Here is a 13,011-nt window from a genome sequence, read left to right as displayed (position 1 = left end):
GTAAGCCAGCCAGATTTCACCTGGCTGGTGCCAGAGAGAGAGGTGTCCCTTCTCAAGGAAGAAACTGACCAGCCTGTGCAGAAAACCAACTTCCTGGAACCATAGCTAAAGCCCAGATCACTGTAGTGATCAAGTGCTCACACCTCACTCACAGCTAGCATTTGTGTTTTTGAAACACCCAGGTAAGAGGGTTAGCTCTTTTCTTCATGCCAGCCAGTTGCAATCATATTGTTGGGCTCCCATCCAATCCCCTTGAAGAGAAATTTTTTTTTTTTTTTTTTTGATAGAGACAGGGTCTTGCTCTATCACCCAGGCTGGAGGGCAGTGGTATGATCATAGCTCACTGCAGGGTTGAACTCCTGGGCTCAAGCTATCCTCCCACTTTAGCCTCCTGAGTAGCTGGGGAGAAGGGGCATCTTGATACAGACTAGGAATGGGATGAGGACTTCCATATTACCCCATGCATAGAGATACATTAAATGTCCCTTAAAAGTGGGTGTGGCCTGGAACACGCTGGCTGGTTGGAACTTCCTTATCATTCCCTTTGCTACCCATGTCTCTCACTGAGGAGACTGAGAGAGAGAATTCCTCCGAGCAGCAGGAGCTCTTTCCATTCCCTTGCCTGCTGGCTTTTCTATCATCTGAATAAATAGCATGGATTGTTTCTCACTAGTCCAGGCTCCTTGGGGCCTGCGACCTCTCAGTGCCTGGGCTGACTTCCTCTTAACGCAGTACTGGTCAACTGCCCAGGGCATAACCTGAAGACTTGGCATTGAAGAAAAACAATGGTTGGGGGCAGACGGGCACAGACACCCTGTGTGGGTGGTCCTGGCTCTCTCCATAAGATGAGAATGTATAACTTATACTTTCTGTGTATGCTCCTAAGAATATGATGCTTGTATGAATGCCATCTGTCCCGTGAGGGTCCACTGTAACAAATGAAACCATATCCATTTATGGGGCTAGTGCTAGATGCTTGTATAATTCTATGGAATTTCCAGCAATTACCATGTTCATTTCAGGGATGCTGTGCTGGGATGTTGGCAAACAGTTGTCACTGGTCTTTATGATTGGATGTTCTGAGGCCATTCCCATTTCCCACCACTGCCTCTGCCACCCCAAGGTTCTGCTGCTGCAGCTCCCCAACATCTGCCTTGTTTTCAGGAATGTTTCTCTTTCCATATTATTCACATTACATGGCCCTCAAGGGCAGTGATCCGAAAAGCGCAAAGGAAGCTGAGTTAGCCTAAATCAAACTGAGCAGGGTTACAATGAGAAAGCCAGGTTCTCCATGTGATCTTTCTTTTTGACTTCTTGATGCTAAAAGCTATCTTCCAATCGTGACCCTCATTCATTTAACCAGTATTTGTTGAGTAACTGGATGAGTTTAGAGAATTGAGAAGAAAGCACATAAATGTGTCACTTCAGTAAGAGCTAGCATTGTCATAGAAAAAGAAAAGAAAAAAGTCAAGCAGATATCCTAAAACTTGTTCCAGGACAGACTTATTATGTAACTCCTTGCTGCTTGAGCTTTTTATAAAATCCCTTTGCTCATTTTGGGAAATCTACTCCACCTTGACGTTCTGGCAGATGGGGAGGTATAGTTGCCATCTGTCTTTATTTTTTTAACCCCTCCACAGGACATCACAAAGTAGGCACCACAGGGACATCCCATACTGCCAACTCTGTTCTTTCACCCAAATGCTTGCTGCTTCTCTACCCAGATCCCCAGCAGGGGAGAGGCTGGCACAGGTCTCTGGCTGATGTCTGCCTGCCCTTTAGCTCTTTGGGAAAGGAAAAGTAGGACTGGGCTGGAGGGGTCTGGGTAAGCAGGTTGTGTTGGAAAAGTACAGTTTCGGGGATTTTGGCTTTTGGAGCCAGAGCCTCTTTCTGCACATGTTCTTTATTCAGTATAGTCAGTTTGCTCTCTGTTCCTCTCTGGAAGGACACACTCTGGGGGCTGGGGAAGCAATGGCTGGTCTGACCATAGCTTTGTTCTGTTTCATGATGGCAGCTAGAGCCTGAAGTATGGTGCTTCTCCTCCCATTAGCTCCTTGATGTCAGGGGCTGTGGCTTCTTTGTCATTGTATCCGTATCCTAGAGCCTGGCACAGTGCTTGGTACATAGTGGTGCTCACTGTATATTTAAAAAAGTGAATGAGTCAGAGAAAGGAAATAAGACAGTGTGGACTATAGACAGGGAATGGAATTTGGTTAGATAACCTGGTTTGGCTTCCAGCTTTGACGCTCAATACCAGAGCAGGCAAGTTCCTTATCCTTGCCAAATCAGTTTCCTCATCTGTAAAATGGGACAATCATCCTTGCCTCTTAGGGCTGCTGGGAGGATGGAATGATATAGAGTGATGTACCTCTTGGTTCATGGCAGTCCTTAAAGGGTGTTTGCTGTTTACTGGAAAGTCCCAGGTGGCTCTTCACAGACCTTGGTGCCCAGCATGTAGCCTTGGCCAACTTGGGGTTCTGGGGACAGCAGTAAACCAGCCTAAGGGCACCAAGGTGACATCTGGCATATCAGAGTCTCTGGATCATTGTGGTATCTCCTGCCCTGAGCTCACTTCACTGATTATGTCTGCATCTCCTTTGCCATCTGAATTTTATCTGTGCGGGCAAACACACTTTAATACTATTGATTTTTGTTTTCAGCACAGGCTTGGAAAGCGTGGCGAGTGAAATACAGGAAAGCAAACGAGGAGTGAGCAGGATGGCCCACTTCTAGCACAGTTGGGGTGGAGTCCAGCTCTGCCATTAATCAACCCTGTTGCCTCGGGCAAATCATGAACCTCTTTTGGCCTTCCTTTCCTGTTTCCTAAAATATCGAGTGGGTGGCTATTGCTACTGGGGAGTTGCTCTAAATCCTGTCTCACCATTTTTTTTTTTTTGGCCACAATCACAGGACAGATGGCATTCATACATGCATCATATTCTTAGGGGTGTACACAGATTTTGAGAAACCTCCCCAAATGTTATATAGGAACTAAGGAATTCACCATTTTGAAGTTACTACCAATACCAGCAGTTTAGCAAAATTACCTTCTCGCTATGGGCCATGGGCATATATAGGATTGGCCATGAGTTATCCGCAGTTTCTTTGCAAATGCTGTAGGTCTGTGTGTCTAAGCTGTCTCTTCCACATGAGGAAGTAAAATAGATCAGAATATGAGTGAGATCGATGTTCTTATGGGGTAGCTGTGCTTCTGCCTTATTTTATTAAAAAAATTACAATTCCCAATCTTGGGTTCTCAGTCAGTAGTAGCACATCTCTTGTGATATAACTGATCAGGACACACCCATTTGTTGTTACATCAGAGTTGATAATTAATGGAGCAGATATTTTCAAAAGAGGCTTTCAGCGTCACAGATTGGTACTGTTGATTTCACATGTGTCTAGGACTTGCTTTTTTTTTTTTTTTTGGAGATAGAGTCTTGCTCCGTCACTCAGGCTGGAGTGCAGTGGCACGATCTCAGCTCATGGCAACCTCCGTCTCCTAGGTTCAAGTGATTCTGCTGCCTCAGCCTCTCATGTAGCTGATTGCAGGCACATGCCACCACGCCCAGCTAATTGTTGTATTTTTAGTAAAGACAGGGTTTCACCATGTTGGCCAGGCTGGTCTCAAACTCCTGACCTCAGGTGATCTGCCTGCCTCAGCCTCCCAAAGTGCTGGGATTATAGGTGTGAGCCCCTGTGCCTGGCCGTGCTTCTAAGATAGAGAAATTCAGTTGAACAGCAGGCTGCTATAATGGAGTGGAGTTGGTGAGGAGAGGGTGGGGAAGAGCCCAGAGCCAAAGAATCTTGAAAATAGTTTTTCTCAATAACTCACCCATTGCAGACATCATTTCCAACCATGGCATATACAACGATGGCAGGATAGTCCAACATCTTGTTTCTAGACAAACTGAGAAGGCATAGATGGAATCTGAATGCCAGATACTTGGAAATCTAGTTTTGTAGCCAGTGACACAGGCTGGGCCTTTGAAAACCATCTTGGTATGACTACCCTCTTGGCAAACCTTTTTGCTGTTTTTCTTTCATTCTAGTACAGCCAACCACCACTCCCATTTCCCATGTATTCTCTATAATCATTATCCCAGTTGCCTATTAGAGAAAGGCCACATAAATGCATAAAATTGAAAAGAATGGATTGAGGTCCTGGGTAAATAGACACAATACTATCTTCTTGGCATCTTTCACAGCAATTGCATCAATAAGCACAGGTGAGTTATTGGGTTACTTGTGTCCATGTTCTTAGGATATCCTGGCAGCCGTGGACCCATAGTCAACTTTGAAAAGGCAAAGTCTTCTTGAGGCTTCCAGTCAGGACACCTCGAGCCTTGCTTCTGAATTTCAAGCCCCAAATAAACACAAAAAAAGTTTTCTCATTCATAAAGCAGGAATATGACATCATCCTTTTGTCTGTCAGAGCTAAGTTTTACCAACTTTGTATGCATTTTTATTACCCTTCTTTGAGGACATATGCAAATTAATCACTTTCTATGCTCACTGGCCCAAGGAGTGATATCCTTGAGTTTGGATAGTGACTAACAAGCTATTTATGCTCAGTAAAAATGATTATGGGGTAATAACAGAGTTTTCATTCCTTATTCAAAATGAGAAACCAAATTAAAAACAACTTCTTATCTTCCACTTACCTTTCTATAAATTTCTTCAGGTTTCGGGAAGATGCACCTGAATAATTAAAATTAAGAAAACAATTAAAGTTAGTGAGTTCAATTTCACACTATCAGTATGGGAGTCTGATTGACTGAACACATGAAAGCAGCATTACTGTTTGGTCAAAGGTTGTTCCGACCAACACATTGATGGAAATAATTTCCTTCCAATCAGTTTCTGTAGTGTTTAATCCTGGAACTCTCCTTAAGGGCTTTTCTGTTTATTTAGCAGTATATTAACAAAACCAAAATTTATTTGGATTCATGGGTCTTCAGACATTTCCTAAGCATAAATGAGTAAATCTTCTAGTAGATATGAGAAAAGAGTATATATCTACTACCAAAGAGACAAACTACCGAAAATATTAAAGAACGAGTTGAAGAATTAGAGGAAAATGAAAAGAATGTTACAAGAATTACCCATCTCCTTGGAGAGCCCCATTTAATCTCCTCCTAATATTCTTGCACACTCCTGAGGCTCCCGCAGGCTGTCTGGCCAACGCAAGGTTCAGATTGTGGAGTTGATATATTTCAACTCTTGTAATGATATGCATAACCATCCTGCCCCAATCCCTGTTACCACCTGTAACATATCTCTTATATGAAAATCCAGACCGGGCGTGGTGGCTCACGCCTGTAATCCCAGCACTTTGGGAAGCTGAGGTGGGTGGATCACTTGAGGTCAGGAGTTCGAGACCAGCCTGGCCAACATGGCGAAACCTCGTCTCTACTAAAAATACAAAAAAATTAGCCAGGCATGGTGGCATGCCCCTGTAATCCCAGCTACTTGGGAGGCTGACGCAGGAGAATTGCTTGAACCTGGGAGGCGGAGGTTGCAGTGAGCTGAGATTGTGCCACTGCACTCCAGCCTGGGCGACAGAGAGAGACTTGTCTCAAAAAAAAAATAGAAAATCATATTTGTTGAATACTTATTTTATTCTAGGTGCTGTTAAACATTTACAGCTTATTTAAGCTGTGGTATAATTGTGTGAGGTAGATACTGTCGTATTCCCACTTTTAAATGAGGAAACTGAGGCCCACTTAAGTGGCTTGCCCAAAGCCACACAAGTACTCATTTGAAGAACTGCAGTTCAAACCAGTCCCTTCCGTCTGCCATGCTGAGCTCTGGCTTCCTGTGGACAGTGCTGTTCTAGGCTGTAGCTGCGAAACAGTGAACCCAAACCAGTGTACTGTCTTTTTGTCCCCAAGAGACAGATCTGCTAGAAATAAGCAAGTAATTGTCAGGTGGGTGGTGCAACTCGGTGGATGAGTTGGAGAAATGCCATCCAGTTGCCCCTTTCCATAGGAAGATTCTCTTATAAGTTCCAACCGTGGAAGCTTGGGGATAAGTGCATTTTACCGCAGACCCAGGCATGTTCTTCCAGTTCCACATGGGATAAAGGGCAGTGTGTAGCCATGAAGGGTGTGCTGGCCTGTGTCTCACTGAAGCTGTGTAGCTATGTAATGATTGCCTCTTTGTCACATACAGCTAATGGCAAGCTGTACAGGCAGCACTGATGTTCTCTTGGTTGATTCAGGAATGTTAGCACATTAAATAAATATTGCTTTATTTCCATTTTATTATGGTAAAATGTACATCTCATTTCATTTCTTTCTTTCTTTTTTTTTTTTTTTTGAGACAGAGTCTTTCTCGGTTGCCCAGGCTGGAGTACAACAGTGCGATCTCAGCTCACTGCAACCTCCGCCTCCTGGGTTCAAGCAATTCTCCTGCCTCAGCCTCCTGAGCAGCTGGGATTACAGGCGTGTGCCACCATGCTTGGCTAATTTTTGTATTTTTAGTAGAGATGGGGTATCACCATGTTGGTCAGGCTGGTCTCGAACTCCTGACCTCATGATCTGCCTGCCTTGGCCTCCCAAAGTGCTGGGATTACAGGTGTGAGCCACCGCATCTGGCCTCATTTCATCCTTTAATCCCATTTGAGTGTACAATTCAGTGGCATTCAGTTCATTTACATTGTTGTGCCACCATCATCACCACCCATCTCCAGAACTTTTCCATCATTCCAAACCAAAACTCAAAATGCATTAAAGAAGAACTTTCCACTAACTCCTCCCTCCAGCCCCTGATAACCACCCTCCTACTTTCTGCCCTTATGCATTTAACTATTCTAGGCACCTCATGTAGCTGGCTCATGTCATACTTGTCCTTTTGGGTCTGGTTTGTTTTACTCAGCATAATGTCCTCAAGCTTCATTCATAACACATTTTGTTTATCCATTCATTCGCTGATGGCCATTTGGGTTGTTTCCACCTTTTGGTTGTTGTGAATAATGCTGCTATGGATAGTCCCTGCTTTCAAGTGTTTTGGGCATATGGTATACCTAACTGAAAGTGCTGGGCTGTATTGTAATACTATGTTTAATTTTTTTTAGGATTGACTATATCATCTTTCTTTTTTGTAGTGAGGCAAGGAATCATTATTATTATTTTAATTTCAACTTTTACTTTTGATTCAGGGAATACATGTGCAGGTTTGTTACCTGGGTATATTGTGTAATGCAGAGGTTTGGGGGACAATTGATCCCATCACCCAGGTACTGAGCATAGCAGACCCAATAGGTAATTTTCTTTATTTTTTATTTTATTTTAAGTTCCAGGATACATGTGCAGGTTTGTTACATAGGTAAATATGTGCCATGGTGGTTTGCTGCACCTATCAAGCCATCACCTAGGTATTAAGCCAAGCATGCATTAGCTATTTTTCCTAATGCTCTCCTCACCCTGGCACTCCCCCAGCAGGCCTCAGCATGTGTTGTTCCCCTTCCTGTGTCCATGTGTTCTCACTGTTCAGCTACCAATCATAAGTGAGAACATATGATGTTTGATTTTCTGTTCCTGTGTTAGTTTGCTAAGGATAATAGTTTCCAGCTCCATCCATGTCCCTGCAAAGAACATGATCTCGTTCTTTTTTATGGTTGCATAGTATTCCGTGTTTATGTGTACCACATTTTCTTTATCCAGTCTATCATCAATGGGTATTTGGGTTGATTTCATCTCTTTGCTATCACGAATAGTGCTGCAATGAACATACACATGCATGTATCTTTATAACAGAATGATTTATATCCCCTTGGGTATATAACCATAATGGGATTGCTGGGTCAAATGGTATTTCTGGTTCTAAATCTTTGAGGAATAACCACACTATCCTCCACAACGGTTGAACTAATTTACATTCCCACCAACAGTGTAAAAGCATTTCTATTTCTCCACAACCTCGCCAGCATCTGTTTCTTGACTTTTTAATAATTGCTGTTCTGACTGTCATTTTCTTTTTTTTTTCTTTGAGACGGTGTCTCGCTCTGTCACCCAGGCTGGAGTGCAGTGGCGCGATCTCGGCTCACTGCAAGCTCCGCCTCGCAGGTTCACGCCATTCTCCTGCCTCAGCCTCTCCCAGTAGCTGGGACTACAGGCACCCGCCACCACGCCTGGCTAATTTTTTGTATTTTTAGTAGAGATGGGATTTCACCGTGGTCTCGATCTCCTGACGTCGTGATCTGCCTGCCTTGGCCCTGACTGTCATTTTCAACCCTTGCTCCCCTCTTTGCCTCCCCACCTCTAGTAGTCTTGTGCCTATTCTTGCCATCCTTATGTCCATGAGTATCCATTGTTTAGCTCCTACTTGTAAGTGAGAACATATGGTATTTGGCTTTCTGTTTCTGCATTAATTCGCTTAGGATAATGGCCTCCAGCTGCCTCCATGTTGCTAGTGACGACATGATTTAGTTCTTTTTATGGCTGCGTAGTATTCCATGGTGTCTATGCACCACATTTTCTTTATTCAATCCACTGTTATAGGCACCTAGGTTGATTCCCTGTCTTTGCTATTGTGAATAGTGTTGTGATGAACATATGTGTACATATGCCCTTTTGGTAGAATAATTGATTTTCTTTTAGATATATACCCAGTAATGGGATTGCTGGGTGAAATGGTAGTTCTCAAAGTTCTTTGAGAAATCTCCAAACTGCTTTCCACAGTGTCTGAACTAATTTACATTCCCACCAGTAGCGTATAAATATTCCCTTTTCTCTGCAGCCATGTCAGCCTCTGTTGTTTTCTGACTTTGTAATCATAGCCATTCTGACTGGTGTGAGATGGTATTTCACTGTGGTTTTGATTTGCATTTCTCTGATGATTAGTGATGTTGAGTCTTTTTTCATATGCTTGTTGGCAGCTTATATGTCTTCTTTTGAGAAGTATCTGTTCATGTCTTTTGCCCATTTTTTAAATGGGGTTATTTGGTTTTTGCTTGTTCAACTGTTTAAACTCCTCACAGATTCTGGATATTCAACCTTGGTTGGATGCATCATTTGTGAATATTTTGTAGGTTGTCTGTTTACTCTGTTGATGGTTTCTTTTGCTGTCCAGAAGCTCTTTAATTCGGTCCCACTTGTCAAGTTTTGTTTTTGTTGCAATTGCTTTTGAAGACTTAGTCATAATTTTTTTCCCAAGACCAATGTCTAGAATGGTGTTTCCTAGGTTTTCTTCTAGGATTCTTATACTTAAGGTCTTACATTTAATTCTTTAATCCATTTGAGTCAATTTTTGTATATGGTGAAAGATAGGCATCCAATTTTATTCTTCTGCCTATGGCTTGTCAGCTATCCCAACATCATTTATTGAACAGGGACTCCTTTCCCTATTGCCAATTTTTGTTGACTTTGTTGATGGTCAGATGGCTGTAGGTGTGCTATCTTATTTCTGGGCTCTCTATTCTGTTCCATTGGTCTATGTGTCTGTTTTTGAACCAGTACCATGCGTTTTGGTCACTGTAGCCTTATAGTATAAAGTTGGGTAATGTGATGCCTCTAGCTTTGTTCTTTTCTCTTAGGATTGCTTTGGCTATTCAGGCTTTTTTTTGGGTCCATATGAATTTTAGAATAGTTTTTTTCTAATTCTGTGAAAAATGATATTGGTAGCTTGATAAGAATAGCATTGAATCTATAGATTGCTTTGGGCAGTATGGCCATTTTAACAATATTTATTCTTCCAATTCATGAGCATGGAATATTTTTCCATTTGTTTTGTGTCATCCAGATTTCTTTCAGCAATGTTTTTTAGTTCTCCTTGTAGAGGTCTTTGACCTCCTTGGTTAGATGTATTCCTAGGTATTTTCTTTTCTTGGGATATTGTAAATGGGACTATGTTCTTGATTTGGCTCTCAGCTTGAACGTGATAGATGTATAGACATTTTACTGATTTTTGTACATTGATTTTGTATCCTGAAACTTTACTAAAGTTGTTTATCAGTTCCAAGAGCCTTTTGGTGCAGTCTTTAGGGTTTTCTAGGTGTAGAATCACATTGTAGTGAAGAGAGATGGTTTGACTTCTTCTTTTCTTATTTGGATGCTTTTCATATCTTTCTTTGGCCTGATTGCTCTGGCAAGGGCTTCCAGTACTACGCTGAATAGGAGTGATGAGAGTGGGCATCCTTTTCTTGTTTCACGTCTCAAGGGGAATGCTGCCTAGGAATTATTAAAATGCCCATAGCCATACAAATTAGGAGTAATCAGTCCATTTTTGTGTGCATTTGTTCCTTTACCTACTCTGTCCATTTCTTGAACACTGGCATGTGCCTGCCATAAAGCAGGAATTAACAGATGAGCTGGACACAGCCTCGATACCTTCCAAATAGTATTTATGGGGGCAGACACATAATTGAGCACTGGGAACATTTTTTTTTTTTTTGAGATGGAGTCTTGCTCTGTCCCCCAGGCTGGAGTGCAGTGGCTGATCTTGGCTCACCGCAACCTCCACCTCCCAGGTTCAAGGGATTCTCCTGCCTCAGCCTCCCACGTAGCTGGGATTACCAGCACCCACCACCATGCCTGGCTAATTTTTGTATTGTTAGTAGAGATGGGGTTTAATCATGTTTCCCAGGCTAGTCTCGAGCTCCTAACCTCAGGTGATCCACCTGCCTTGGCCTCCCAAAGTGCTGGGATTACAGGCATCTACCACCACGCCCAGACAACAATTTTAAGAGATTAGTGAAAATCCAACCCCAATGCTCGAAAAGAGGAAAAGCCAATGTGATTTGAGGCCTATTATTTCTATTCAGGGAAGGTGCCAGATTTCATAACACTGAGTCCTCCGTACAGGGGCTCCAGTCTTTCTGGGAGTGAGTGCTCCCTGTTGTCCTCCAGGGGACAGAAGAAAAGGAGCAGAGCCCCCATGCGCTGTGTGGATCTTGTGGTGGCACACGCATCGGCTGGGCCCTTCATTCAGTTCCAGTCCCGTGACTCTTGGCTTCTTATTTTCAGTGAGATAATAGATCAGGGGATGTTTAATTCTCATTCTTTTATTTTTCTCTTAATGAGAAATGAAAACTAATGAAAGCTCAAGCCATAAGTGGGGAAAAAATAATTAAAGGACCAGGTCAGAGCAATAATTTTCTTCATTATCTAGGGTACAGCTGGGAATTTGAGGTGCAGAGCACCCACAGAGCTTGGGGAAAATGAAAACGAAAGCCTGTTGTGACATGCCACATGAGCATCCCTTCCTGTGCCCACATCCCTCGGTCCCTTTGCACCTTAGGACAAGGATGGGAGACCAACGGCAACTGGCTGTGATGAATTTTTAAAAAGCAATCACAATCACCCAAGGAGTGAGGACTTGTCTGTTCTTCTTTACCCAAATGTCTATTTTTTATAGTAGGTGTCCATACTAGGAGCCTAGAATTATCTTTGCTCCAAAGTTCTTGCGCCTTCCACTATTTCTATTTCCTTTCAGAAACCTGTGTTTTGAGATTATGTAATTAGTTTATGCAATTCCCATGTCACTGTTTCTTCTTAATTTCCTTTTGCTGTTGTTTTGTTATCCTTTTGCCAGACTCATCAACATTTTGTGTCTCTCTCCTTCCCGTCTCTATCGTCCTTCTTCTCCTGTACATAGACTTCTCCCCAGCTGCTTGCCGTGTTGCTGCTGCTGCTATCATTAGACAAAATGCTGACTGCAGTAAGAAAAGATAGATAGCTCCTAGCCTGTGGGATGTGGCAAAGCAAGGCAAACATTTCAAGAACTGGCACTTTACCCTTAAGAAGTCTATATTCTGATCCCTGCGATCATAGTTTGGAGAAATGAAAGAGGTTTGACCTTGGAATAGGAGCATTTTATTTATTTGTCAAGATGGTCCAAATGGAGAGCCCACCTGTCTCCAGTGACGAGAAGAAAAGGGTCCATGCAGGCCTTTAAAGTCTGAACTCTGATTCATCTAGTTTCTTTTAAATAAGGTGCAGGGCATTGAAAGAAGAGAAAGGTTTCACATAATCCCAGCATTGGTTATCCCTCCATAAATGCATATTCAGAAACACCTTTACGGAGTTGCTTTCCAAAGATCCTCCTTTCCCATGATCTCTCTAGTACTTTCTGGTTCCCTGGACTCCACAATTTGGTCCTGTAGCCAGAAAGTCAGGGCTTTAGTGCTCCACTCTGCTGTGCTCTTCCTAAAAATTCACTCATGGTAACCCCAAGTGATGGGAGAACAGAATAAGAAAAAAGGCAGGCCAGACGCAGTGGCTCACACCTGTAATCCCAGCATTTTGGGAGGCCGAGGCAGGTGGATCACAAAGTCAGGAGTTCGAGACCAACCTGGCCAACATGGTGAAACCCCATCTCTACCAAAAATACAAAAATTAGCCGGGCATGGTGGCAGGCGCCTGTAATCCCAGCTACTCAGGAGGCTGAGGCAGGAGAATCACTTGAAATCAGAAGGTGGAGGTTGCAGTTAGCCGAGATCATGCCATTGCACTCCAGCCTGGGCAACAAGAGTGAAACTCCATCTCAAAAAAAAAAATAAATAATTAAAATAAAATAAAGGCAATGGGGGTTTGCCCCACCTTCCTGGGACCACAACTATTCCAGTGAAGAGGCAGTCTCCCTCAAACCTCCTTGGAATTCTAGGCACCTGTATGTCCCCACTATTTCTGCTGTTACTGCCAGGAGACCACTTTCCCAGATCTAGAGTGAGAACTAGAGGGTTTCTTCTTGAAGTGACCTCTCTGTGCTGCCTCTGGGTTTTGAGCTGCCTTGAGTCCCGGTTGGAAGATACCAGAGGATAGCATAATGTTAACCTCACTGCTCATTTGGTGGTGACCCTAATTCTGGTTTTCTTCTTCACTTGGCCTGCTATTTACTTTCCAGAGTGCTCCAGCTATTCCGTACACTCTGTCCAGGTTTTATAGCTATTTTCAGTGGGAGAGACAGGGTGGGGTATGTTTACTCCATTGTACTTGAAACCAGAAACCGGAATCTGTTAAAAAGAGTATGAAAAGTTCTTGAAAAATACTGTATCATACGCTGACCTAA

General features: G+C 43.0%; 1 protein-coding gene across 3 annotated transcripts in view; it reads right to left on the bottom strand.

Annotated features, from left to right (window-relative positions):
- AOAH (acyloxyacyl hydrolase) overlaps positions 1-13,011 on the bottom strand; it is a 211,623-nt gene that overhangs the window by 32,278 nt on the left and 166,334 nt on the right. For all 3 annotated transcript variants that reach the window (XM_030796658.1, XM_030796656.1, XM_030796657.1), the window contains 2 exons: positions 4,665-4,701; positions 3,836-3,910 (listed from right to left, as the gene is read on the bottom strand). In XM_030796658.1, coding sequence (XP_030652518.1) covers positions 3,836-3,910; positions 4,665-4,701 — 112 coding nt within the window. The remainder of the gene's footprint in view (positions 1-3,835; positions 3,911-4,664; positions 4,702-13,011) is intronic.

Source organism: Nomascus leucogenys, chromosome 17 (genome assembly GCF_006542625.1).
Source record: "Nomascus leucogenys isolate Asia chromosome 17, Asia_NLE_v1, whole genome shotgun sequence".
Classification (NCBI taxonomy): Eukaryota; Metazoa; Chordata; class Mammalia; order Primates; family Hylobatidae; genus Nomascus; species Nomascus leucogenys.
Note: the sequence above shows the minus strand (reverse complement) of the source record. Positions and strands in the feature narration are given on the sequence as shown.